Here is a 26,630-nt window from a genome sequence, read left to right as displayed (position 1 = left end):
AAAGGTAGTATTTAATTCGCTCCTTTTATTCAATTGAAGAATATTTAAACCGGAGAACTAAAAATGCAATCTGAACTTGTTGAAATTGTGTGTATTTTTTGTCTTAAATAGATCACAATTGATTATTTAAAATCTTGTAACCTTGTTCGACATATATTTGCAATTCCAAAAGAATTGTATAAAGAGGATTATTTTCTATTTTAATTTCTGAATGGGGGTCGTGAGCAGTCGGAAGCATTCGGGTGTTTGTGTTTGGGTGTTGCCATTCTCCACAATAGTTGAAATTCCATCTCCAGACTTGTATGCGTTGCACTTCCTTTGAAATGTTTCGATATACATTTTAAAATAAGAAATGCTCAATACGAATTTTTTCATGAGACCTTCCGTTGAGAATGCCATGCAGTTCCAACCATAGAATTCTCTTAAAGAAGATAAAATAGACTCGTAAACTTAGCAATACAGTACTGAACAAATAAGTAAGTAATTTGAGATAAACATAGTATTTAGAGAAACGGCATTCTTCATGAGCTACAGCACAAGTCGTCGTAGTGACTACGGTGGACTAGCAGGATATTTACTGTTATCTGAACGTCTGATTCCGAGAACCGAGAGCTAATCTGATAAGCGCACTATTTCTTTTTGTTCTTGAAATCGATAGAGGGATCTCAACTGAGAAATAAATAAATAGTCAGCTGCGCTAGATTTGGTGGTAGTCGAAATTGGAGGTTATCAAAGGGTTTCGACACCAATTTTTTCTGACATTATATTTGTTGTAGCTTGACAGCTATAATTAATCAGCGCCAATTAACCATATACTGATCCTGGAAGCAGCGACATTCAGTCTTTTGATCTAGTTGCCTGACGGTGGTAAAACTATTATTTGAGTGTCTGGCGAAATGTATTAGGTGTATGAACGTAAAAAATAGGTTCATCTTTTTTACCCTTTCCGTGCCGACTCATTTCTATCTTGCCCGAAAACAGTGCGGCTGATGATTGATTTGTCTCTTATGAAATATTCCTCTGTGAATTCCAGGAGAAACCAGGTTTTGTGCTTATACAATTCAAATTGACTCTCAACTCCTGGACTATCATATTTTTTGGCTCTTGTGATATTTTGATCATATGAACCGTGTGTGTACAAATAGTGTTGACTCGATACAAGTTCCAAAAAGTGAAACGTATTTTAGGGATAAAGAAGGCTCGTTGATCAACAAACTTGAACCTTGGTCTTAATATACGTAGCTCTAATCATGTCTGCCGTTACCTTCTTTGTAAGTTGAACTCAAGTATTTCGATACATTTCAAAGTAGTGATATTATTTAAATATAATTTCAAGTTCTCAGATCGTTTTATATTCTTTGTTTGGAGTTTGTTTTTGACGATGAAAGGGAAGGAAATAGGATTTTTCGGGACATTTGGCATCGTTCAGTGATACAAAAAATCAGTAACACCACGTTTCGAGGTCTACAGTCTGATCTCTTCTTCATGTAAATAACTAACCTAATACATAATTACAAATAAAATAAACAAATCATACCAGAGCATTGTGACACGCGTAAGTCAGAATCACAACCACCATGTTGTGTAAACTTTACTAACTCTAAAACATGCACTTAATAAAGAACTAAACACAACACTAATTATTAAAACTGAACTATAGAATGCATGTTACAAAAGGCTTGCATTCGCCGATTAACCACCTGCGGATGGTGGTTGTGATTCCTGACACGCGTGTACATGGCATTTGTTCATAAAGCATCCAAGTAAAACCCATTTAGATACAAAAACCGCGTTTTAAGTATTCTGAAAGCTGAGCTGATGCTAATAATTATAACACAAGTTCATTTTAAGACGAAACATATCAAAAAAGCATAGAAATCTGTTCACAGTTCCTTGTACGCTAGGATGATTACAATAATATATTCATATGGAATCTCAATTCAAAGTCCCACCGTGCCCCAGCTGATATTCAAATCAGCTGATCCATCAACACGTGAATGGCGGGTGCGCGGGAACTGGGTGTGACGTGCACAGCTGTGCCGTGTAGAGCCAGACCAGGGGCGAGTCCAGTTGATGACTAATCATATTTTTACTATCTAAGATCTGCTTTTCAAAGAGGCTTTCAACAGATTGGCGTTCCAGCTCGGCTCTTACCATTGAAGTGCATTATTGTTCAACGCCTACCGGCTTTGCATAGGACGAGGGAATGTCTTCAGGAGATGAGGCGTATCTCTCGCAGCATCTGCCGCTTGTGAGGGCAGCATAGTCCTCGTTATCTTCGGGTATTGTGCAAGATGCTTCCTCTAAATGCTTCTCCTAATCTTATTAAGAAAGAGCTGGAAAAAGTATTGTTTATTCCTGATGCTTTTGTAAAACAGTGTATACGCCAGGTACTTCTCAACCTGGCTTATGCACTTTTACCTGCACCATGATGGATTAAAAATTATTTAGAATCTAGCAGTTGCCCGCGGCTTTGCACGCAATTTCCTGTTGAAAAACAGTACACTATATTCACGTATTCTTTTTATATCACATACTAAACATTCATGAGATAATTGATAGTCATTCTTGTGTGTATTATTAAGGTGTGTACCATATTTCCTACCTCAATCTTTTGTGGTTTTTGCCAGGTGTTGATCAGTTATTCAGTACAATTAATTTATATGGATGAATTTTGATAAACTCATTAGGTTATTACGAACCAAATTCCGATTAAGAAAATGTATCAACGAAAACCAATTTCGATCATAAAGCGTCTTCTTTTGGTCTTTTCATTTACCTTCGATTTAATTAAATTCGATTACCTTATGTGCAAACATCCATAGCTTTGTACTATGAGGTGGTTTTTATAACAGCGTTTAATAGTATTTTCATTACATTAGATAGTTTATCGATCATTGGTACAATCTAAATTTAAAATTAGGCAATAAATTCGTCCATGCAATCTGCATTACACTAATAATCAAGCACTTTAGAATAATAAGTTTTCTAAATTTTAGATGTAATCAAATGTTTCTGCCGCTTTCATGAACTTCAGCCGGAAGTATCCGTTCCCTTTGTGTCATAGCGCAGTCTGCCGTATCTAATGTGAAATGATTCGATAAATTACGATTTTATTTGGGAAGAATAACTAAAATTAAAGTCGATTAAATATAAGAGAACATCTTATACTCAACACTCATTCTTATTATTGCATATTGTTACTTTTATGTCACCTCTAAAGCACGTCTGCTATCAAATAAATTAAGAGTCGTTGATTGCTTATTTTACATGTGTGGTCTTGCAGGCCAAGAGCTCTCTCTGGCCTACAAAATTGCTCCTTGTTCTTCTTCTCTTACAATAGCTCCTTGTTCTTCTTCCTTAACCCTTCCTTAGACCCTTCCAACGCAACGTTTTGTATAGTCTTGTGTGGTCTTGCAGGCCAAGAGCTCTCTCTGGCCTACCAACATTGCTCCTTGTTCTTCTTCCTTAGACCCGTGCAACGTTTGTGTGGTCTTGCAGGCCAAGAGCTCTCTCTGGCCTACAACATTGCTCCTTGTTGTCTTCTTCCTTAGACCGTGCAACGCTTGTGTGGTCTTGCAGGCCAATAGCTCTCTCTGTCTACAACATTGCTCCTTGTTCTTCTTCCTTAGACCCGTTGCAACGTTTGTGTGGTCTTGCAGGCCAAGAGCTCTCTCTGGCCTACGACATTGCTCCTTGTTCTTCTTCCTTAGACCCGTGCAAACATTTGTGTGGTCTTGCAGGCCAAGAGCTCTCTCTGGCCTACAACATTGCTCCTTGTTCTTCTTCCTTAGACCCGTGCAACGTGTGTGTGGTCTTGCAGGCCAAGAGCTCTCTCTGGCCTACAACATTGCTCCTTGTTCTTCTTCCTTAGACCCGTGCAACGTTTGTGTGGTCTTGCAGGCCAAGAGCTCTCTCTGGCCTACGACATTGCTCCTTGTTCTTCTTCCTTAGACCCGTGCAACGTTTGTGTGGTCTTGCAGGCCAAGAGCTCTCTCTGGCCTACGACATTGCTCCTTGTTCTTCTTCCTTAGAACCCGTGCAACGTTTGTGTGGTCTTGCAGGCCAAGAGCTCTCTCTGGCCTACGACATTGCTCCTTGTTCTTCTTCCTTAGACCCGTGCAACGTATGTGTGGTCTTGCAGGCCAAGAGCTCTCTCTGGGCCTACAACATTGCTCCTTGTTCTTCTTCCTTAGAACCCGTGCAACGTGTGTGTGGTCTTGCAGGCCAAGAGCTCTCTCTGGCCTACAACATTGCTCCTTGTTCTTCTTCCTTAGACCCGTGCAACGTTTGTGTGGTCTTGCAGGCCAAGTAGCTCTCTCTGGCCTACAACATTGCTCCTTGTTCTTCTTCCTTAGGGGACCCGTGCAACGTTTGTGTGGTCTTGCAGGCCAAGAGCTCTCTCTGGCCTACAACATTGCTCCTTGTTCTTCTTCCTTAGACCCGTTGCAACGTTTGTGTGGTCTTGCAGGCCAAGAGCTCTCTCTGGCCTACAACATTGCTCCTTGTTCTTCTTCCTTAGACCCGTGCAACGTTTGTGTGGTCTTGCAGGCCAAGAGCTCTCTCTGGCCTACAACATTGCTCCTTGTTCTTCTTCCTTAGACCCGTTGCAACGTTTGTGTGGTCTTGCAGGCCAGAGCTCTCTCTGGCCTACGACATTGCTCCTTGTTCTTCTTCCTTAGACCCGTGCAACGTTTGTGTGGTCTTGCAGGCCAAGAGCTCTCTCTGGCCTACGACATTGCTCCTTGTTCTTCTTCCTTAGACCCGTGCAACGTTTGTGTTGGTCTTGCAGGCCAAGAGCTCTCTCTGGCCTACAACATTGCTCCTTGTTCTTCTTCCTTAGACCCGTGCAACGTTTGTGTGGTCTTGCAGGCCAAGAGCTCTCTCTGGCCTACGACATTGCTCCTTGTTCTTCTTCCTTAGACCCGTGCAACGTTTGTTGTGGTCTTGCAGGCCAAGAGCTCTCTCTGGCCTACAACATTGCTCCTTGTTCTTCTTCCTTAGACCCGTGCAACGTTTGTGTGGTCTTGCCAGGCCAAGAGCTCTCTCTGGCCTACAACATTGCTCCTTGTTCTTCTTCCTTAGACCCGTGCAACGTTTGTGTGGTCTTGCAGGACCAAGAGCTCTCTCTGGCCTACGAACATTGCTCCTTGTTCTTCTTCTTAGGACCCGTGCAACGTTTGTGTGGTCTTGCAGGCCAAGAGCTCTCTCTGGCCTACAACATTGCTCCTTGTTCTTCTTCCTTAGACCCGTGCAACGTTTGTGTGGTCTTGCAGGCCAAGAGCTCTCTCTGGCCTACTCGACATTGCTCCTTGTTCTTCTTACCTTAGACCCGTGCAACGTTTGTGTGGTCTTGCAGGCCAAGAGCTCTCTCTGGCCTACGACATTGCTCCTTGTTCTTCTTCCTTAGACCCGTGCAACGTTTGTGTGGTCTTGCAGGCCAAGAGCTCTCTCTGGCCTACAACATTGCTCCTTGTTCTTCTTCCTTAGACCCGTGCACGTTTGTGTGGTCTTGCAGGCCAAGAGCTCTCTCTGGCCTGCGACATTGCTCCTTGTTCTTCTTCCTTAGACCCGTGCAACGTTTGTGTGGTCTTGCAGGCCAAGAGCTCTCTCTGGCCTACAACATTGCTCTTGTTCTTCTTCCTAAGACCCGTGCAACGTTTGTGTGGTCTTGCAGGCCAAGAGCTCTCTCTGGCCTACAACATTGCTCCTTGTTTCTTCTTCCTTAGACCCGTGCAACGTTTGTGTGGTCTTGCAGGCCAAGAGCTCTCTCTGGCCTACAACATTGCTCCTTGTTCTTCTTCCTTAGACCCGTGCAACGTTTGTGTGGTCTTGCAGGCCAAGAGCTCTCTCTGGCCTACAACAACATTGCTCCTTGTTCTTCTTCCTTAGATCCGTGCAACGTTTGTGTGGTCTTGCAGGCCAAGAGCTCTCTTGGCCTACAACATTGCTCCTTGTTCTTCTTCCTTAGACCCGTGCAACGTTTGTGTGGTCTTGCAGGCCAAGAGCTCTCTCTGGCCTACAACATTGCTCCTTGTTCTTCTTCCTTAGACCGTGCAACGTTTGTGTGGGTCTTGCAGGCCAAGAGCTCTCTCTGGCCTACAACATTGCTCCTTGTTCTTCTTCCTTAGACCCGTGCAACGTTTGTGTGGGTCTTGCAGGCCAAGAGCTCTCTCTGGCCTACAACATTGCTCCTTGTTCTTTCTTCCTTAGACCGTGCAACGTTTGTGTGGTCTTGCAGGCCAAGAGCTCTCTCTGGCCTACAACATTGCTCCTTGTTCTTCTTCCTTAGGACCCGTGCAAACGTTTGTGTGGTCTTGCAGGCCAAGAGCTCTCTCTGGCCTACGACATTGCTCCTTGTTCTTCTTCCTTAGACCCGTGCAACGTTTGTGTGGTCTTGGCAGGCCAAGAGCTCTCTCTGGCCTACGACATTGCTCCTTGTTCTTCTTCCTTAGACCCGTGCAAACGTTTGTGTGGTCTTGCAGGCCAAGAGCTGTCTCTGGCCTACGACATTGCTCCTTGTTCTTCTTCCTTAGAACCCGTGCAACGTTTGTGTGGTCTTGCAGGCCAAGAGCTCTCTCTGGCCTACGACATTGCTCCTTGTTCTTCTTCCTTTAGACCCGTGCAACGTTTGTGTGGTCTTGCAGGCCAAGAGCTCTCTCTGGCCTACGACATTGCTCCTTGTTCTTCTTCCTTAGACCCGTGCAACGTTTGTGTGGTCTTGCAGGCCAAGAGCTCTCTCTGGCCTACAACATTGCTCCTTGTTCTTCTTCCTTAGACCCGTGCAACGTTTGGTGTGGTCTTGCAGGCCAAGAGCTCTCTCTGGCCTACAAACATTGCTCCTTGTTCTTCTTCCTTAGACCAGTGGCAACGTTTGTGTGGTCTTCTTGCAGGCCAAGAGCTCTCTCTGGCCTACAACATTGCTCCTTGTTCTTCTTCCTTAGGACCCGTGCATCGTTTGTGTGGTCTTGCAGGCCAAGAGCTCTCTCTGGCCTACAACATTGTTCCTTGTTCTTCTTCCTTAGACCCGTGCAACGTTTGTGTGGTCTTGCAGGCCAAGAGCTCTCTCTGGCCTACAACATTGTTCCTTGTTCTTCTTCCTTATAGACCCGTGCTGCAACGTTTGTGTGGTCTTGCAGGCCAAGAGCTCTCTCTGGCCTACAACATTGTTCCTTGTTCTTCTTCCTTAGACCCGTGCAACGTTTGTGTGGTCTTGCAGGCCAAGAGCTCTCTCTGGCCTACAACATTGTTCCTTGTTCTTCTTCCTTAGACCCGTGCAACGTTTGTGTGGTCTTGCAGGCCAAGAGCTCTCTCTGGCCTACAACATTGTTCCTTGTTCTTCTTCCTTAGACCCGTGCAACGTTTGTGTGGTCTTGCAGGCCAAGAGCTCTCTCTGGCCTACAACATTGCTCCTTGTTCTTCTTCCTTAGACCCGTGCAACGTTTGTGTGGTCTTGCAGGCCAAGAGCTCTCTCTGGCCTACAACATTGCTCCTTGTTCTTCTTCCTTAGACCCGTGCAACGTTTGTGTGGTCTTGCAGGCCAAGAGCTCTCTCTGGCCTACAACATTGCTCCTTGTTCTTCTTCCTTAGACCCGTGCAACGTTTGTGTGGTCTTGCAGGCCAAGAGCTCTCTCTGGCCTACAACATTGCTCCTTGTTCTTCTTCCTTAGACCCGTGCAACGTTTCGTCCTTTCGCAAGTCAACTTCTCACCTCAGATTTTACCTTGTTCATGATTACACCCTGCGGTCTCTCTAATTAATTTACAATTGATTAATTTTACACACGCATTAAAAATATTTTCACGGCTGGTTTTTTCCCCTTTTTAAAGAGGCACACAAAACTACATTATACTGATATCGTAAATACGTGAATTAACACGCGGGACCAGCGCCGTAGTCAGGCAGGTTTTCTGGGATATTTTTACCGGGACCTGACCCCACAGCGGCCGGATCCCATTCTACCAGCAACGTAATTGTAGGGCCCACTTCTACACTTTACTAATAACACTCAGTCTACTGTTTAGTTGTGATATTCATTTACTCAAAGTTGTACACAGTATCAAGAAGTGTCTGAGAAGAACAATGTATGTTAGACTCGCGGCGCCACTACTGAAGTGGGCAGTGAGACCTAACCTAACCTACCTAACCTACCAAACCTAACAATTCTGACGGCCAGGCGACTGACACGCGGTGCTACCCCAGCGACGAACATCAGCACACACCGTGGTACAAGAGCGTATCCTGGATGTACGTACGATGTTACCATAATTTTGTATGTACTGGGGTAGTTAGGCTACATATGTTAATATACCGTACATTAAATTCTCATAAGTGTATGTACAAATTGATTGATCTGTGATTTTTTCGTTACATATAGCACCAATGCAAAGAAATTCTATAACGCTCAGCCAAATCCCTTGGAGTGACATGCACCATCATCGACTGTTTTGAGTATATGGAGATGAAGCTTAATTTAAAATTTCAAGCCTGTAGATATGTTAGATCAGAACTGAAAGGCAGAAATTAAGCTTCTCGCTAAAGCTCAGCGAATAAAAACATAGCTTGATTGCCTTGAAATAATAACTACATAGTATTAATACGTTGTCCAAGGTTAGTGACATAGATTGAACACTGAAAAGGGCTAAAGTATGCTAAAAATGAACTGCATGTTGAATTTTGATGTAAACTAACCATATTATAAACATTGATAAAATATTGATATTGCACTGTAATTCACATCGTGATATTTGTCCAGTCTATTACATTACGTAATGGAAGTGTCACCGTGTTTACAAACAATTTATCGCTATCTCGGGAATCCCGGCATGTTGAATAGTTGTAAACTAACTGGCGGCCAACGGGACCATTAATAATACGGCAGGAAAACCCGAGATCTGTCTTCAGATGCAGGGACAACTCTGATGAAGAGTCTGACACCCTACAACTTCCCCGTGACATTCGACCTTTCCACGGCTCTTCTATAAAACACGGTGCCCGAACCCGATAAACAATGTGGCCGGGCATAATTTGGCAACGGTCTGTCGCCGCTATCGCTTCCATTGTACGCCGAGAGCAAACTGTTGTCCTGTAATGGACCGGATCACCCTTCACTGTCAGTGCACTGTCAAATCAGCTGATAGGCGCCATTGTTGTGCGGTCAGCTGATAGCGCCAACTGCTCGGGCCCGCTGGTTTATAACCTCAACTTGTGAGCCGGACTGAACTTTGAGGTTATGTTGCGCAACTGATGTGTTTTCGTTTTTACTTCAGAAACATTAGTGTTTTTTAAGAGCCAACCCAAAATATATTGTGTCTGTAGGAGATCCGTTGAAGCTAGTGTTGCAAGAGATCAGAAATTTGAACACAATTCGCCGTATTTCCTTTGTACCAGTTATGCGTTTAAGGCTTGCACACAAAATGGAAACAAAATAAGTTGCATAACTCAAGATTAGTACGAGAAAATCCTTTCCCCATTTGTTTCTTTCAAAAACTTTGAGAGCTACTTTTGTTTCTTGAACACATTGTTGACTAACTAGACGTTTTCAAGACTCAGAGTTATATGTTAGTAATAAAGGCCGGTAGGATATTCTATATCTTTTTATACTATAATAAAATATATCTATATATCTCTATATATTAATATATCCTGTTACTTCCAAATCATCCAACTGTTTAATCCCCCGTGTTAGAACATAATATTATTTTTTGCTCTTGAAGGAAATGTAGTCTTACACAAGGACTATTCATAGCACAGTTTAAGTTTCCCTATTCACACAGCATTGAGACATTGATTCACAATTATATTCTTGAAATACTACGGCCCCGCTTAGGAGAGCTGCCGCTGCCAATAATACACACCCAACTGTACTATGGGGCGGAGCTTTATCCTAATTAGCTAAAACCAGTGCACTGTGACTGTTTACAGCAATTTAAAATATCTTCAGTAAAGACACACACAAAATTTAGTCACAACTAAATTTAACCATAAAATTGGGCTATATTGTAAACAGGTTCAATAAAAAGTTTTAGGAATATACATTCTACAGTCTTCCACCCGGTAGAAGATCAAACTAATCCGTGTCCTGAGAAGAAATACATACAGTAACTGACACGCATAAACTTTGTCTATCACCTCGCTGTAATTGTCTACCGGAGACAACAGCTGTCTATTGCAGGAAGATGTACTCCACAGCAGAAGACAGACCCAGGCCGGTCCCTGGGAACCAGCACGCACAGCACCTGACGCGTGTTAACTCATCCGACTCTGTCTAACAGCTCGCTGTAATTGTCTACCGAAGACAACAGCTGTCTATTACAGGAAGATGTACTCCACAGCAGAAGAGACAGAGCGAGGCTGGCCCCTGGGAACCAGCACGCACAGCACCTGACGCGTGTTAACTCATCCGACTCTGTCTAACAGCTCGCTGTAATTGTCTACCGAAGACAACAGCTGTCTATTACAGGAAGATGTACTCCACAGCAGAAGAGACAGAGCGAGGCTGGTCCCTGGGAACCAGCACGCACAGCACCTGACGCGTGTTAACTCATCCGACTCTGTCTAACAGCTCGCTGTAATTGTCTACCGAAGACAACAGCTGTCTATTACAGGAAGATGTACTCCACGGCAGAAGACAGAGCGAGGCCGGTCCCTAGGAACCAGCACGCACAGCACCTGACGCGTGTTAACTCATCCCACTCTGTCTAACAGCTCGCTGTAATTGTCTACCGAAGACAACAGCTGTCTATTACAGGAAGATGTACTCCACAGCAGAAGAGACAGAGCGAGGCTGGCCCCTGGGAACCAGCACGCACAGCACCTGACGCGTGTTAACTCATCCGACTCTGTCTAACAGCTCGCTGTAATTGTCTACCGAAGACAACAGCTGTCTATTACAGGAAGATGTACTCCACAGCAGAAGAGACAGAGCGAGGCTGGCCCCTGGGAACCAGCACGCACAGCACCTGACGCGTGTTAACTCATCCGACTCTGTCTAACAGCTCGCTGTAATTGTCTACCGGAGACAACAGCTGTCTATTGCAGGAAGATGTACTCCAGAGCAGAAGACAGACCCAGGCTGGTCCCTGGGAACCAGCACGCACAGCACCTGACGCGTGTTAACTCATCCGACTCTGTCTAACAGGTCGCCAGCTGTCTATTGCAGGAAGATGTACTCCAGAGCAGAAGACAGACCCAGGCTGGTCCCTGGGAACCAGCACGCACAGCACCTGACGCGTGTTAACTCATCCGACTCTGTCTAACAGCTCGCTGTAATTGTCTACCGGAGACAACAGCTGTCTATTACAGGAAGACCCGTCTGCCTCCTCTCTCGCCATGAACAGTAAAGACTGTTGATTGCTGTGGCATATATGATGACTCTTAAACGATGAGAAATACATCGTCATGCCACAACAATATAGGCTCTATAAACTGATCTAATAAAAGCCACATAGTGAAATTCAGTAAGCTCATATATCTTCCCGACTCATATCGTGTATTCGAATTTAACTCTCGACTATTCTCATCGTTTACACTTATAGATATAATAAATTATATATTCATCAGATATTATTGTTTTATGCCCAAACTTTACGTTTTTTATAAACTTCAATGAATGATAAATATCATACTTATAAATTGACTCATTCTTGTGTGAGTACGATCATATTAACCTCTTTTGCAATAGGCCTACCTGCGGTATCTGATTTCCCTAGTAAGGATGGAACCACTGTAAAAAGAATACAACTATTTCCTACTTGTCCAATTGATTTTGGGGTCAAAAGATCAAAGAGCGTCCAACCGTCTGTCTGCCCATCTGTACGATAATTCTTAATAGAAAGTGTCAAAACTTTGTTGTATAAGTTTCATTACAAAGATATATGAGTAGTTGTTTTGTAAAATTAAATTCAACATTTTAATAGTTTGTAAAATACATATATAAATAATTTTTACTATAACGACGTCTTAAATGTTGAGTCCACTCAACAATGTTGTACTTGAAGGAATTTCGGAATCTAGCTATCGTTACAGAATGTATGTATATCACTACGTTTCGACATTGAAATCTACCCTCTTCGTCAGGCGTAAGAAATCTAACGCATAAAATGTACTTGAAACCTAAAACGTGCGACCTAAATGGTAATATTTATACAATCAACTATAGATTGCGGCTGCTTTGTATTTGCAAAACATTGCTAAAAAGACTTTCAAATTTTGTAACAATCCTTATCACGGTGTTGCGCTTCCTAAGTATTGAGTATTTTTGAACATCACGATTAAAAAATTTGATTTAGTATTCCTTGTATTGAATACCAATATTGAAATGTGCATAAAAATAACACTACGGCCTCGGTCGAGAAGCCGATGTACGTCATCTCCCCCATGTTACGACAAACCGTGTGGCGAATGCTGGCCGTGGCTGTGTTACAATTAACTCCGGCATCCATCCAAGGACTCGTGTGGCAAGAATGTTACTTTCACGCGGTTTTATTAGATTACCCGAGAGATGGCGTAAATAAGACAACCTTCACTTCACCGTAAACCTCTTACCATAACCGCTGGCGTGCCATAAACCCGCTCGCAGGCTGACTTGAACTTTCGCCGATGCTTGACAGATCATAACTGTCACTACACCTCAGTGCCTTCTAGGGGACAATACTTATGCATCGGCTATAACTTTGCCTGGCCAGGAAGCAGAGGTATTAATCCCGGATAATGTTTTTGTTAAATATCAACCGCGATTAACGACACTTTCTTCGGTGATTTATGCTATGGATTTGAAGGAGAACGGTGCATGCACGGATAATGTATGCCAGTATTGCAATCCATGCTGGGATACGTCATGCATGTCATTTCATAGCACTTTTGGCTCTACTGCTAAATTGTTCGTTTTTGTTCACTATTCAGAATTTCAGATCAGGACGATGAGCATAACTTAATAAAGCATTAAGACTTTTTAGAGCCACCAAATTGGACATTCAGGTCCTAACTTATACCAAATGCGAAATTATCACTTTAGGCAGATGAGGGATAGTATGATAGAACAAGTAGGGCCAGTGAAGGACTGTGACTCATCGGCAATAGTGTGTAAATTAATTTTCAATCGAGGAGTTATTTTTAGATCACATTATGCACTGTACTGGTAAAAACACTCTACTGGCTGAATAACGATTTTCAATAGCATGGTGCTCCCCAAATCACAGGCTAGATCTAAGAAAGTTGTTTTGTCAGTTGTAGCAATCCCTTCTCCTGTTGGGATCCCCAAGTAATCCAAGGAAGGCAATATTAAAACTTTGGCTCCCCAAATCACAGGCTAGATCTAAGAAATGCTGCTTCGTCAGTTTTAGCAATCCCTTCTCCTGTTGGGATCCCCAAGTAATCCAAGGAAGGCAATATTAAAACTTTGGCTCCCCAAATCACAGGCTAGATCTAAGAAAAGCTGCTTTGTCAGCTGTAGCAATCCCTTCTCCTGTTGGGATTCCCAAGTAATCCAAGGAAGGCAATATTAAAACTTTGGCTCCCCAAATCACAGGCTAGATCTAAGAAAAGCTGCTTTGTCAGTTGTAGCAATCCCTTCTCCTGTTGGGATCCCCAAGTAATCCAAGGAAGGCAGTATTAAAACTTTGGCTCCCTAAATCACAGGCTAGATCTAAGAAAAGCTGCTTTGTCAGTTGTAGCAATCCCTTCTCCTGTTGGGATCCCCAAGTAATCCAAGGAAGGCAATATTAAAACTTTGGCTCCCCAAATCACAGGCTAGATCTAAGAAAAGCTGCTTTGTCAGTTTTAGCAATCCCTTCTTCTGTTGGGATCCCCAAGTAATCCAAGGAAGGCAATATTAAAACTCTGGTCCCCCAAATCACAGGCTAGATCTAAGAAAAGCTGCTATGTCAGTTTTAGCAATCCCTTCTCCTGTTGGGATCCCCAAGTAATCCAATGAAGGCAATATTAAAACTCTGGTCCCCCAAATCACAGGCTAGATCTAAGAAAAGCTGCTATGTCAGTTTTAGCAATCCCTTCTCCTGTTGGGATCCCCAAATAATCCAAGGAAGGCAATATTAAAACTCTGGCCCCCCAAATCACAGGCTAGATCTAAGAAAAGCTGCTATGTCAGTTTTAGCAATCCCTTCTCCTGTTGGGATCCCCAAATAATCCAAGGAAGGCAATATTAAAACTCTGGCCCCCCAAATCACAGGCTAGATCTAAGAAAAGCTGCATTGTCAGTTGTAGCAATCCCTTCTCCTGTTGGGATCCCCAAGTAATCCAAGGAAGGCAACATTAAAACTCTGGCTCCCCAAATCACAGGTTAGATCTAAGAAAAGCTGCTTTATCAGCTGTAGCATACCCTTCTTCTGTTGGGATCCCCAAATAATCCAAGGAAGGCACTACAGTACAGTACTGTTTCATGTAATAAGTGATGGTACTCGGTTGGTGAAGTGAGCAAAAACGTAAAATCAAGTAACTACTACGAAGTGATAGAGCTTTATGGAAACAAAGTGAATAAACTGTTACCAAACTACAGACCGTCCGAAACACATGGCATTTGCTACTTTCACACACCTACCACGCTGCAGTAATTACTCTACTTTTCGGATTCCTGATTCTCTCACGTGGTCGCGTGATACGATAAACGTGTGAAGCAGAACTTTCCTGCGAGATGCAACTCGCAAATTACACAATGACGTCGTCTAGCTGGAAGTCCCAATGACACGCCGCAAAAGAGCTCTGTGATCAGAAGTCACTGAAGCTCATTGAAAAGCCTCCAAAAAACCTTTAACTCCAAAATCTTTTGTCACTCCAACTTGAAATACTAGATCAGCCACAGCACTTAAAGTTCCACTTTGCCCCTTGACCAATGATTTTTCTCTTGTTTAACCGCTTTTAGGCAGAATCTCAGCTGTCAAAAATTCTTGCTCAAACCATAAAAGTTGTGTACCAGCGATACAACTAACGCTCACAAACATCGCCATGATGTTGACTGAACTGAGCGATGTCAAACCTACGCCAGACTTCAAAATACGAAACAGCCACTACAGCATGTTAGTAGTTGTTAAATTTTATTCATATCATTTAGGAGAAAGTCCTGCAAAGTCCAGGAAATATGAAGCAAGCCCGATCCTTTGGAAGTACTTTCATTTTTATTCACTTGACTTGAAGTAATTGCTTTACAGTTAGCGTAACGGAGTAAGTCAAACTTGTTATTTACTTTACCCAGTGTTAGTGCTCTGTACACGTAAGACCAAGGACGTAGCCAGCGACGAGACCAAGGGGTCCGGACCCCCCCAATTTTTTAATCATGTAATTACTTTTTTAGTAAACGATCATTATTATTTTAATAATTCAGTATTACTGACATGTACTGCTGAAAGTTCGTTCTCAACAAAGAAAAGGGCCAAGAGCTTTTTAAGGAACAAAATGAGGTCATATTCTCTGTCTACTACGGGGAAAATGTCAATTGTCTGGACCCTCTCAAATGTTTTCCTGGCTACGTTCTTGGATTGTCTGGAAATGTAATACCTCCAGCATACCCTAATCATCTCGCAACAAAGAACACTTACTCATTTGCTTGTATATGATTGATCTGACTATGATTGGGCTACTCATTCACAATAGCTCTCCTAGAGACTGCAGCCACAAGTCTCTCCAAGATGTATCCCGTGCGATAAGTAATTGGACAGTCTCACATCCTCTGAACAGATCATGCACAGTCACTCATTCATCCCCCGGTACAGTCTCTTCACATAAAACAGACACAGGTTGGTGCAATCATATGGACTCCCTCCCAGAAATGTTCCTGGGTACGTTCTCGCGTAAGGCTCGGAGCTATCACTATCAGGAAAATACTTCTTAGTTCATTGCTCAAATGGGAATTCACAATATTGGAATTCAGTTCATTAATTAGACAAATGTTGAGGATGTCTATGTGGGAGAGTGAATCTTAACTTCACGAATTCAAAGACTTTTTGTTCACATGAAGTTTTGTTCCAGCACTGCGAGAGGTGATGCTTGCACCACGAGGAGTCCCAGGTTTCGTTCATGGGGCTGAGGCCGTCTTCGCTAGCGAAGCCTAAGATATCGATGACATGGGTCCTCAGGAGTGACCAGGCGTCAGAGCCCCTCAGGACTTCCGCCCCTCCAAAGCCGAGGTGATTTCAGTTCAATGTTTTATTCAGTAGTTTTACAGCTCGTTTTGGCCTCTAGAGGAACATTGTTTAGGAGCTATAACCTATTTTTCTTTTATATACATTTTAATATGTTTAAAAACAGCCATTCTCCAAAGATCTTTTCTTCTACCCCAATATCTGGAAATTCTTTATTAACGATTGCTGCTCGTGGACATGCCCGTGGGGTTTCTGGTTTCTCAGATGTAAGTGACGCATCGGTTTTTGCTGGACCAGTGTAGTTTCATTTAGAAAGTATAAACCATCCAGAAGTTAGCCCTCATGAAGGCCCTAATAGATATATACCAGTAGATGTACCAATAAATATACTTAATCCAAACATGAGGAGTTAATGGATGATCAAGAAGCCATTTATTTAGGATGAACGGAATTCTTAGCTATTCTCTTTAACCGTCCAGAATTACTTTGTGATAGAGCGAAGTATTTTTGCGTGCTTGTGATCTTCTTCGGTATATTAAATAAAATTATTCATAGGCAACTTATTTAAGAATTAACAAGGACAATGTGCTGGATGACTTGTTAGATGATACCTGGTACAGTTAAATGGTATTTTGACACTTCCATCTTATCTTACTATTCTAAATTTATATAATTCAACATTAATGTTAATTTTAAATAGTTTTTACTTACATAACTCAACTGTAGACAGCCTAATTAATATCTTTCGAACAAAGCTTTTAGCATAGACGCTTCAAAGTAATTTTAAAACAATTTCACTTTAACCTTGCAGAGACCATTTACAAATCTTAGATATCATATGATTTTTACTCTCTTGCAATGGATTTAGAGTATTAAAAGTAAAAAATTATTAATATTGTTTTAGACATCCTCCTAGATTGCATACATAATTTGTATACATACTTAAATAGAAGGCGAACTCATTTTCCCTTCATATACTAGTAGTGGACCAATCAAATTGAAAATCTGTTAAACCAGGTGTCGATGATTAAGAGTATATTATACTAAAGCATAACCCTCACTGTGATCGTTATACGTTAATTATCTCCTTAAAATTAATTATGAATTATACAATTCACTTCTTTTCTCAGTGAAGTACACAAAATTTAAGGTTATATTAGTTCAAAGTACTGATAACCGAGCAACTTTTTCTTGTCAATTCTCGTTGTCAGTCTCAAGTATACATAATTATGTATCTTCTGCGATTCTAAGTATGCCTGTATCTTTGACTGTCTGTTCGTCTGTCTGTCTGTTCGTCTGTCTGTCTGTTCGTCTGTCTGTCTGTTCGTCTGTCTGTCCGTTCGTCTGTCTGTCCGTTCGTCTGTCTGTCTGTTCGTCTGTCTGTCTGTTCATCTGTCTGTCTGTTCGTCTGTCTGTCTGTTCGTCTGTCTGTCCGTTCGTCTGTCTGTCCGTTCGTCTGTCTGTCTGTTCGTCTGTCTGTCTGTTCATCTGTCTGTCTGTTCGTCTGTCTGTCTGTTCATCTGTCTGTCTGTTCGTCTGTCTGTCTGTTCGTCTGTCTGTTTGTACGTCTGTCTGTCTGTTCGTCTGTCTGTTCGTCTGTCTGTCTGTTCGTCTGTCTGTCTGTTCGTCTGTCTGTCTGTTCGTCTGTCTGTCTGTTCGTCTGTACGTCTGTACGTCTGTCTGTCTGTTCGTCTGTCTGTCTGTTCGTCTGTCTGTCTGTTCGTCTGTCTGTCTGTACGTCTGTCTGTTCGTCTGTCTGTCTGTTCGTCTGTCTGTCTGTTCGTCTGTCTGTCTGTTCGTCTGTCTGTCTGTACGTCTGTCTGTCTGTTCGTCTGTCTGTCTGTTCGTCTGTATGAAACTCTTGATAGAAATTTCCTAGAGACTTGAAGCTTGGCGCATAGTTTTTTCCTTCGTCCAAGCAAGAACTGTATTGATTTTGATGTTACAAGGCTACTAGGTAGTCCGTTTTTATGTATGTGCAATATTTAATTTGTTACATTTTGCCAGTCCTTTCGACACTCCGCTGTCACGATTTACTTTTATTTTCTCTTATTGCTATTTTTAGTGTCTGAATGGCCTTGATGTGATTATTAATTGTTTTGGAAGAATGAAAGACTTGTTCATTGTCCATTCAACCATTTTCTACAAATGTTGTATCAAGAGTATATGTATTCTAATCTAACTGTGCTTCAACATTTTCTAATGCTCCAGAGAGTCTTCAGATCCCCTGAAGAACGTGGGCGAACTGACATCTGAGACAGGAAGACGGCGAGAGAAGCGCTTGCACCACAGATGTCCAAGGCGATCCAAGTCCAAGTCCCACAACTCTTCCAGGTTCGGCTACGAGATAACTGACGTCGACGCATTTTTGAGCAAGGTACTGTATTGGTAAAACGTTACTTAACCTTAAAAACGAGCTTCGTCACTAAATTCAACTAAGCGTGCAGTATAACCATAATAAAACATGGATCCTTTTAGATTTTTTTTATTGATTAAATGTTCTTAGGTATTCCGTGCACTGGTCCTTGTGTCTTTATTTTTAGAGGTTCAAATTTGTCCTTTGTTAATGAAAATTGTGTTAATGTTAATTATTTCCCTTATATTAATTTAAGATTTGTGAGTGTTACTATTTTAGTGCAGACTTATGAACTCGTTTTCCCACACACAGACTGATTCGAATGTGGGGATAATTTCCTAGAACGATATTTTAGATTTATTTTTCATTACTCTGTATGTAAATTATGGAAATAAATTCAATCAATCAATCAATTTGTAACTGAGATCAAAATGTTATTTGTAATGCACAATCGCTCGTCTAAATAAAATTTAAAGATAAGTTAAATTGTTTGTCAATGGAGTGAAAAAAGAATTTTTTTAGTGCAAAATATTCTGTTTTATGTTGTCTTTGCTTAATTTTAAGTTGTTCCCTGAATTCTGTTACGCATAAGGCATTAAATTTTATGGTGCAGTTTAATTTTTGTCGCATTAGGCTTTTCATTCTATCAATAGTCTACATACATACTCGAAATACAAGCGCTAACTTCGTTTGATACCATCATTGGACTCGTCCAACTGTTATAGTTTTTGTTGCATTTCATGTACTATTCTATTGGTACACCTAACAAAATGGCTCTTCACATAAAAAAGCTATGGCGAGAAGGGTTGATTCCATGTGGATATTGAGTTTAACTCCATTTTTCCTTCCGATTAATTCATCACCTGAAAGCACTGTCACAGCTGTGACTCCCGGAATCTGGAATCCACATGCGCCTGAGGAGATCCAAAAAAGTCCGCGGTGAAGAGACTTGATAGAAACCTGATAGATATTTTATGTTTGCCGAACGGTAAAATGTGGTTTTCTGACTTAAGTTAAAGATGTAAATGTTAATTTTCCATAAAGACGTGTGAAAAACCTTGGAGGAGCTATTCGGTTTCGTGGATGATGTTTTTCTGGAAACAAGTATATATGATCTTTCTTGCGTAAAGAAGGGAAAGCAGCGAGCACAGATTCTACCGCCCGTGTCGTCTGTGCACTATACAACTTACCTTTCTAAATGTGGACATCCAAGGAGATCGTCTTTTTGTCTGAGATGCAACCTGCCAATCCTGAAACATCGTTTGAGTAATGATGAGGAAGGGAAATGCCTGAAACCGTGTAAGACAGTTGGCAGATGATCTTTGTCCTGAATATTAGATATAGATCATTCTTGGTGCTGTCACTCAAACCAGTGGATCCAAAAAGATGTGGTGCGTAGACTTCTAGGTACCCAAATACATGGTGGGCCAAAATTCCTGAAACGCTGGAATATGTTTTATAGAAACGAACTTTACAAATTTCATGTAGAATTTTTACGGTTTGTAAAACTGGATCAACTCATTTTATGGGGTTCATTTTTACGGAGTGTTATAGGGTCACTTTGGTGTTTTAAATGAGATCCCACATTTTTGGCCAGGAATTCGTAATCTATATAAAAATAAGGAATATTTGTTTGTAAAGTTCTTTTGTAATCCTGACTGTTTATAAGAAATAGTGAAATGAAACTTTGAATATAATAATTGTTTGACAAGTTTCACAATAGGATAAATAAAATGTCACAAAGGACTTTTAATATGAATCGTTATATTGTTTTATATAGAATAAGAGTTTGTGTAAAAATGTGCAGTTTCGTGAAAAAAGTCAGTTATATATGTGTGAATGACTATCTGTTTAAATTTTGGGTTTAGAAACCCATTAGGCTACTATCAGATTCTTTCTCTATGAGGTGTTATGGTCCAATTTTCCATAACTTTATATTTTACAGAAATTAATATACACTTTCATACTAAAGGTTTATTTGAGTATTTGCATTAGCATTTAATACTGTAAAACAATATCAAGTTTCGCTCCACTGTGTTATTCTTATACAGTCAGGACTATTAATTAAGTCAAAAGTTTCTTATTTTTCATGTAGAGCATGAATCCCTAAAATATGGGTTCCCATTTTAAAACCCATAAGAACCTAATGAATAAAAAAAACCCATAACCCAATTAAGTAAAGACATTAAACAGTACATCTTTTTTGAGGAACTTGGTTAGTAAAGTTGTTTCCTGAGGAAGTATTTTGGCATAGCAATTTTCAGGCCAAACCTATATTCTTTGCTTGTTTCTGCCGTGACGATTGCCATTTGCTATTGACCCCTGGTCAGTCGTGGGTGGTTGTTCGGTGAATGCGGACCTATTGTGACCTGTATTCTGTAGTTCAGTTATAATAGTTAGTGTTGTGTTTAGTTTTAGTGCATATTTTAGAGTTAGTGAAGTGACAACATGGTGGTTGTGATTCCTTACTTACGCGTGTCACAACAGTACGGTATGATTTGTTTATTTTAACCTAATTTGTAATATGTGTTATGTGTTAGGTTAGTTATTTACCTGAAGAAGACATCAGATTGCAGATCTCGAAACGTAGTGTTACTGATTTTTTTGTATCACGAAGGCAAATGTCCGGAAAATTCTTGTTTCATTCGCCAACCTATATGTTTAATAAAGGGTCCGCAGTTGTTTTGTGAAATTTTAACTCATTTGTAGAACCTTAATACAATAAATTTGTTGCGATCAGTCACTCTTAACAGAATTACAACGTTTCCTCGACAAGAAGGGTAGTCTGAAGAACAACTAAATGATACCAAAGCATCGCAAGAACAGGTGGGCGGATATTGTATCACCGGCAATCACTAAGACGGATGTTATCAATCAAAACTCTTCCGTGATAACAATGGCAGAAGGTGACTAATGACGTCAATTTCTCGCCCAATCAGGATCCAGACACAAAGCTTCCGCCAATCAGAGAGCCCGCTCGATCTGCAGACACATTAGGCCTTGTTACCCTCTAATTGTCGGCAAGGTGTGACGAATCCATCAGTTTAGACGGACGGCCTCCCACACCATCGGAGATCACCTCTTCTTCCATTACGAGTGAAAACAGCTGTTTGCGATGGCTGCGACTGAGACTGTTCGGGCATTCGATATCTCGAAACATCGATATTGCTGGTTACTTCGATATTTTAGTCACCATTTTGTACTGGCTTAAAATAATAGTATCTAGATTGTTTTATTCTTTTATTCTTCCAACGGAATTACACTATAAATAAGTTAAAAAGAGTATAAACGATAAATAGTACTAATAATTCAATAACAAATAGTCTTCAAAATAAATAATCAACAAAACAATGGATAAGTAAGAAATCTAAATTAGTTAACAATTAACAAAAATGTGAAAAGGACAAAGACAATAATAGATAGTTAAATATCAAAGCGAGCAACAGTAATAAATTTATGATGTGTGATAAGAAATAAATAACAACAAAGTGATAAAAAACATTTTGACAAATAACCATATGCAGACATAACAATATTTAACCAGCAACATGCTAATTGTACCTGTATATTGATAATCAGTAAATGATAAATAATCAGAAACTTGCGTAAACATAACCGTAAACATTTTATTGCACAAAACTCTTTCAAATGACGAGTAACTTGACGAGGGTTAACGTTTTAATTTTTTAAAATAATTGTACACAATTTTGTTTTTATTTGCTGTAATTTTTTTGTCTAGCTATTTACTTACTGTTATATTTAATTATTGTTAAACTGATTTTATATCTGTTTCTGTTATTGCTTCATTATTGTTATATTTATTATTTTTGTATTCAATATTTACATTGATTTAAGTCCTACTTTCTCATTGTTGTTATCCTACGTATATTTATTAAGGTTTATGATTAGTATTATAATTGTATAATTTTTATTCACACTGTTTTCATATGTTTAGAGAGGCATTGCCGTTGGTCAAATAAATAAATAGTGTGGGTCCATTATTTGGTATTTTGGGGGCAGGGGCAACCTTGTGATACTAAGTGAAAAGTACAACTGATTTTGGATTTGGATTGTCTGTGCGGTGGTTAATATAGAGAATCCATACTTTTTAGTCACCTTGTATTTCTCAAGTGATTTTGAGAAATGGACGTTTTCTTATTTTGTATGGTTGCTTTTATTTCTCAAATTAATTATGTTTTCCACAATTTTAACTAATAGAATACGGTAAACTATATGCTTGAAGTTTCGTAACACCGTCTGATCCGCCTTTTTCAATGCTTTTCAACTTATACTTATTTTAGGTAGAATTTGTATACCAAATTTGTCTAGTGCAATTGTCCCCGTGGTAACACTTTCTTCAAGCAATATCTACTTAACTTCTCCGAACACAACCCTCAGAGGTCAAAACCACTCTCTGTTCAAAAGTACGTTGGCCTTTGAAACTTTTAAAAACTCCTAACTCCGATATTTGTGAACATAGGAGTTAAACAACTGTTCTGGAATACTTCCAAAACATTTTGACATCAATGTTGTTTATCTCAAACTATTTTCGAGGTATTGTTCACACTTAAGTCCCAAAAGAGTTTTCCGATCATGAAGAACTGGTGAAAAGAATGACGAAACAAATTCAAACTTGGTACCAACATTGATCTTGTAAATATCGTGTCTGAGTTCGTTGGCCAGCTTGGTACGATATTTCGTTCCGTTATGGTGGCCATTCAAACTTACTGAAATGGGTTCTGGAATACTTGAAACATATCCTAACTTTTCGTTATGAACAATTTTTGCACCTCGAACAGTTTTTGAGGTAGTCTGTTCATGTAAATTCCGCGCGATAGATTAATAATATTTAAGCTGTCAAAAAATCTATCTACTTCCTCCGACTGAGTTAGAAAGACTACTATAAACCAATCTATCGCTTGTAAGGGTTTTAAAGTTTCATGTTTAACTATAATAGAAATGCCATTTGATAAATAGTTTTAAAAAGTCGGGTTATAGTATAAAATTTTGAGTAATATTGTACTGTTCGAAGCGCAGAATATATATACAGGGTGTAAAAAAGACCCTCACTGGCTTGGTAACTCCCGAACTATTACAGGTAAAACAATAAAACTTGGTAGTACATCATTACTGCACCTATAAATTTATTTTTTAAGTAACTACCATTTCTTTGACATGTCAAGAGGATGGCCCGCAAAGAGTCAGAAAAAGTCATAAACAAGAGCATAGGTCGAGTAGTACAACAAATTAGAGTATTAGTAGAGTACAGTGCTGCAAATCCGACATCAAAGAGTTCACTTATTAAAAAATTATGGTGGTTTAAAGTTTGAAACATTTACAATGTAGATCCTGTTGTAGGTGGTTTAATATTCTTATCTTGGTTCACGTTGTGAAAGTTAATCTTTGTAAATAAATAGCGACATAGTTTTGAAAGTAGTTTACACACTGTATATATATATATATATATATATATATATATATATATATATATATATATTACTAACAAATAACCTCACTAGATCAATTACTCACAGCGCGACCCTACGGTTAGACCCAGGAACAACCTCTGACGGGCCTAGCCTAGTGGAACAATAAGCGAGTTCTCCTAACTGACTACTTGAAATAGTTACTAATTTTCCTCTTCTATAGGATCAAAAAGTTATATATTGTAGTTTGAGAATTAACTGCTACAATAACGGTAGTTGTATCCACGCTTTTTCAACCAAAATGCAACTTTTAAAATTCATACCTTTGAAACTTGTGATCCACTGCAGTCTACAGTCTTGGGGTATATAGTTACAGATTTTTAAAATGTTATGAAACAAGTTCTTATTAAATTACTATCTTAACTGTTATCCTTGTTCATTCGGTGTTGGTCTCGTAATGGAGCTCTTAAAGTCGTTATCCTGGGCGTGTATTTTTTTAACCACTAAGTGTTATTTTTAACACTGACGTCATTGAGTGGAACGCGCTAACAGCCTGATTGCCGGAAGTGGTGTTGCACTCTAGCCGCTCTTTTTCGGTCTTTTCCGGCCGCAACTGAAACATTTATTAGTATTAATTTAATTGCGTAGTAGAAGTAAGATTGCCCCAGAAAACCCCAGATTGGAGTTTGATGGTAGTTGGTAGTTGATGTTTATTTCAACCTATTCAACTATTAAGCATGGTCAACTCTAAAAATATCGTTTCTTTGCCCAGGCCTCCTTAGACAATCCCGGGAACATCCCCGTGGTGTTGTCCTCCCCTTGCCTGCTCTACCAGACTCGCCTGGGAGGCCACCAGGAGGAGCTCTCCCTCCCTCTGGGCATGGTAGTCAACGCAGTCTTCAAGAACCAAGGATGGCTGTATGTACAGACTCCCCACGGGGAGGAGGGGTACGTGCGCTACGCTGCCTGCCTCCCCCTCGGGATCCTACCTCCCCGCACTCCCGCTCCTTGCTGGGAGACCCACACAGACATCTTCCCCATGCCGTTAGGTGAGAGCTACACTTTTAGAATTGCATAAAAACTTCAACTTAAAATATTTCCCACAGTGAACCTTTCAATTAGCTACTTATACAGCCTGGTTTCTTCTACGACGGTGAAAGAGATAAATAGGTTGAACGTACATTATAAATGGAGCCAATAAATATAAAAGTATGTATAAATGAGGCAATGTGATACGTACATCAGAATGTAGCGTCAGAACATACCCTTCTGAGAGGATTATATTGGGAGTACCGCAGGGTACTTTCATGGGACTGGTACTGTTCATACTCCTTTTATATTTCCTGATGTACATAGATACTCTTGAACATACGAGGAGTTAACATTCACTTCCCTAAAACTCAATGATCTATGTGTTGTATCATCTACAAATATTGAATGCTATCTTGTTTTCCCCAGGTAATCGCACCGACACGGAGAAGGGGAAGGTGAGCGGTACGAGGTCAGAGTGCGGTGGGGTGCGGACGAAGAGGCACGACGGTCGAGACACCGTATCAGCGTGCGGCGAGCGCAGCGTGGACAGATTGTACCTACGAGCTACGAGCGTCAAGTCCCAGCCGCAGGTGACACGACACACGCTACTGGTCATCAGCAAGGACTACGAGGCGCGGGGGAGGTCGAGTCTGACCGTCACCAAGGGAGATGTCGTGGCGCTAGTGAGCGGACACGTCAAAGACTGGTTTTACGTCCGCGATCGGCACGGGAACGAGGGGTTCATCCCCGCCGTTGTGGCCGGCCACGGCTTCCTTTAAGCTCCTAATATAAGTTTGAATCGAAAATGTTTAGTATACAAAGTGCCGAATCCCAAACTGCATAATACCAACAATGCTGAATCCCAAGCTACATAATACCAACAGTGCCGAATACTACGCTACATAATACCAACAGTGCCGAATCCTACGCTACATAATATCAACAGTGCCGAATCCCAAGCTACATAATACCAACAGTGCCGAATCCCAAGCTACATAATACCAATAGTGCCGAACTTTACGTTACATAATATCAACAATGCCGAATTCCAAGCTACATAATACCAACAGTGCAGAATACTACGCTACATAATACCAACAGTGCCGAATCCCAAGCTACATAATACTAACAGTGCAGAATACTACGCTACATAATACCAACAGTGCCGAATCCCAAGCTACATAATACTAACAGTGCCAAATCCCAAGCTACATAATATCAAAAGTGCCGAATCCCAAACTACATAATACCAATAGTGCCGAATCCCAAACTACATAATACCAACAGTGCAGAATACTACGCTACATAATACCAACAGTGCCGAATCCCAAGCTACATAATACTAACAGTGCAGAATACTACGCTACATAATACCAACAGTGCCGAATCCCAAGCTACATAATACTAACAGTGCCAATCCCAAGCTACATAATATCAAGAGTGCCGAATCCCAAGCTACATAATACCAACAGTGCCGAATCCCAAACTACATAATACCAACAGTGCCGAATCTCACGTTACACAATATCAACAGTACCGAATCCCAAGCTACATAATATCAAGGGTGCCGAATCCCAAGCTACATAATTCCAACAGCGCCGAATCCCAATCTACATAATATCAAGAGTGCCGAATCGCAAACTACATAATACCAACAGTGCCAAATCCCACACTACATAATAATTATCAAAAGTGTTGAATCGTAAAAATAAATTTATAATC

General features: G+C 40.7%; 1 protein-coding gene across 1 annotated transcript in view; it reads left to right on the top strand.

The window, feature by feature from the left end:
• The window catches only part of LOC124367361, a 125,129-nt gene extending 99,212 nt beyond the window's left edge, over nucleotides 1-25,917 (top strand). Inside the window, exons 2-5 of the mRNA XM_046824117.1 lie at nucleotides 15,982-16,139; nucleotides 18,306-18,471; nucleotides 24,649-24,925; nucleotides 25,335-25,917. Of these exons, the coding sequence (XP_046680073.1) occupies nucleotides 16,030-16,139; nucleotides 18,306-18,471; nucleotides 24,649-24,925; nucleotides 25,335-25,687 (906 nt within the window). The 5' untranslated portion in view covers nucleotides 15,982-16,029 and the 3' untranslated portion in view covers nucleotides 25,688-25,917. The remainder of the gene's footprint in view (nucleotides 1-15,981; nucleotides 16,140-18,305; nucleotides 18,472-24,648; nucleotides 24,926-25,334) is intronic.
• Nucleotides 25,918-26,630: the final 713 nt, after the last annotated feature.

Source organism: Homalodisca vitripennis, chromosome 8, assembly GCF_021130785.1.
Source record: "Homalodisca vitripennis isolate AUS2020 chromosome 8, UT_GWSS_2.1, whole genome shotgun sequence".
In the NCBI taxonomy this organism is placed as follows: Eukaryota; Metazoa; Arthropoda; class Insecta; order Hemiptera; family Cicadellidae; genus Homalodisca; species Homalodisca vitripennis.
The sequence above is the reverse complement of the archived record's forward strand: the minus strand, read 5'-3'. Positions and strand labels throughout refer to the sequence as shown.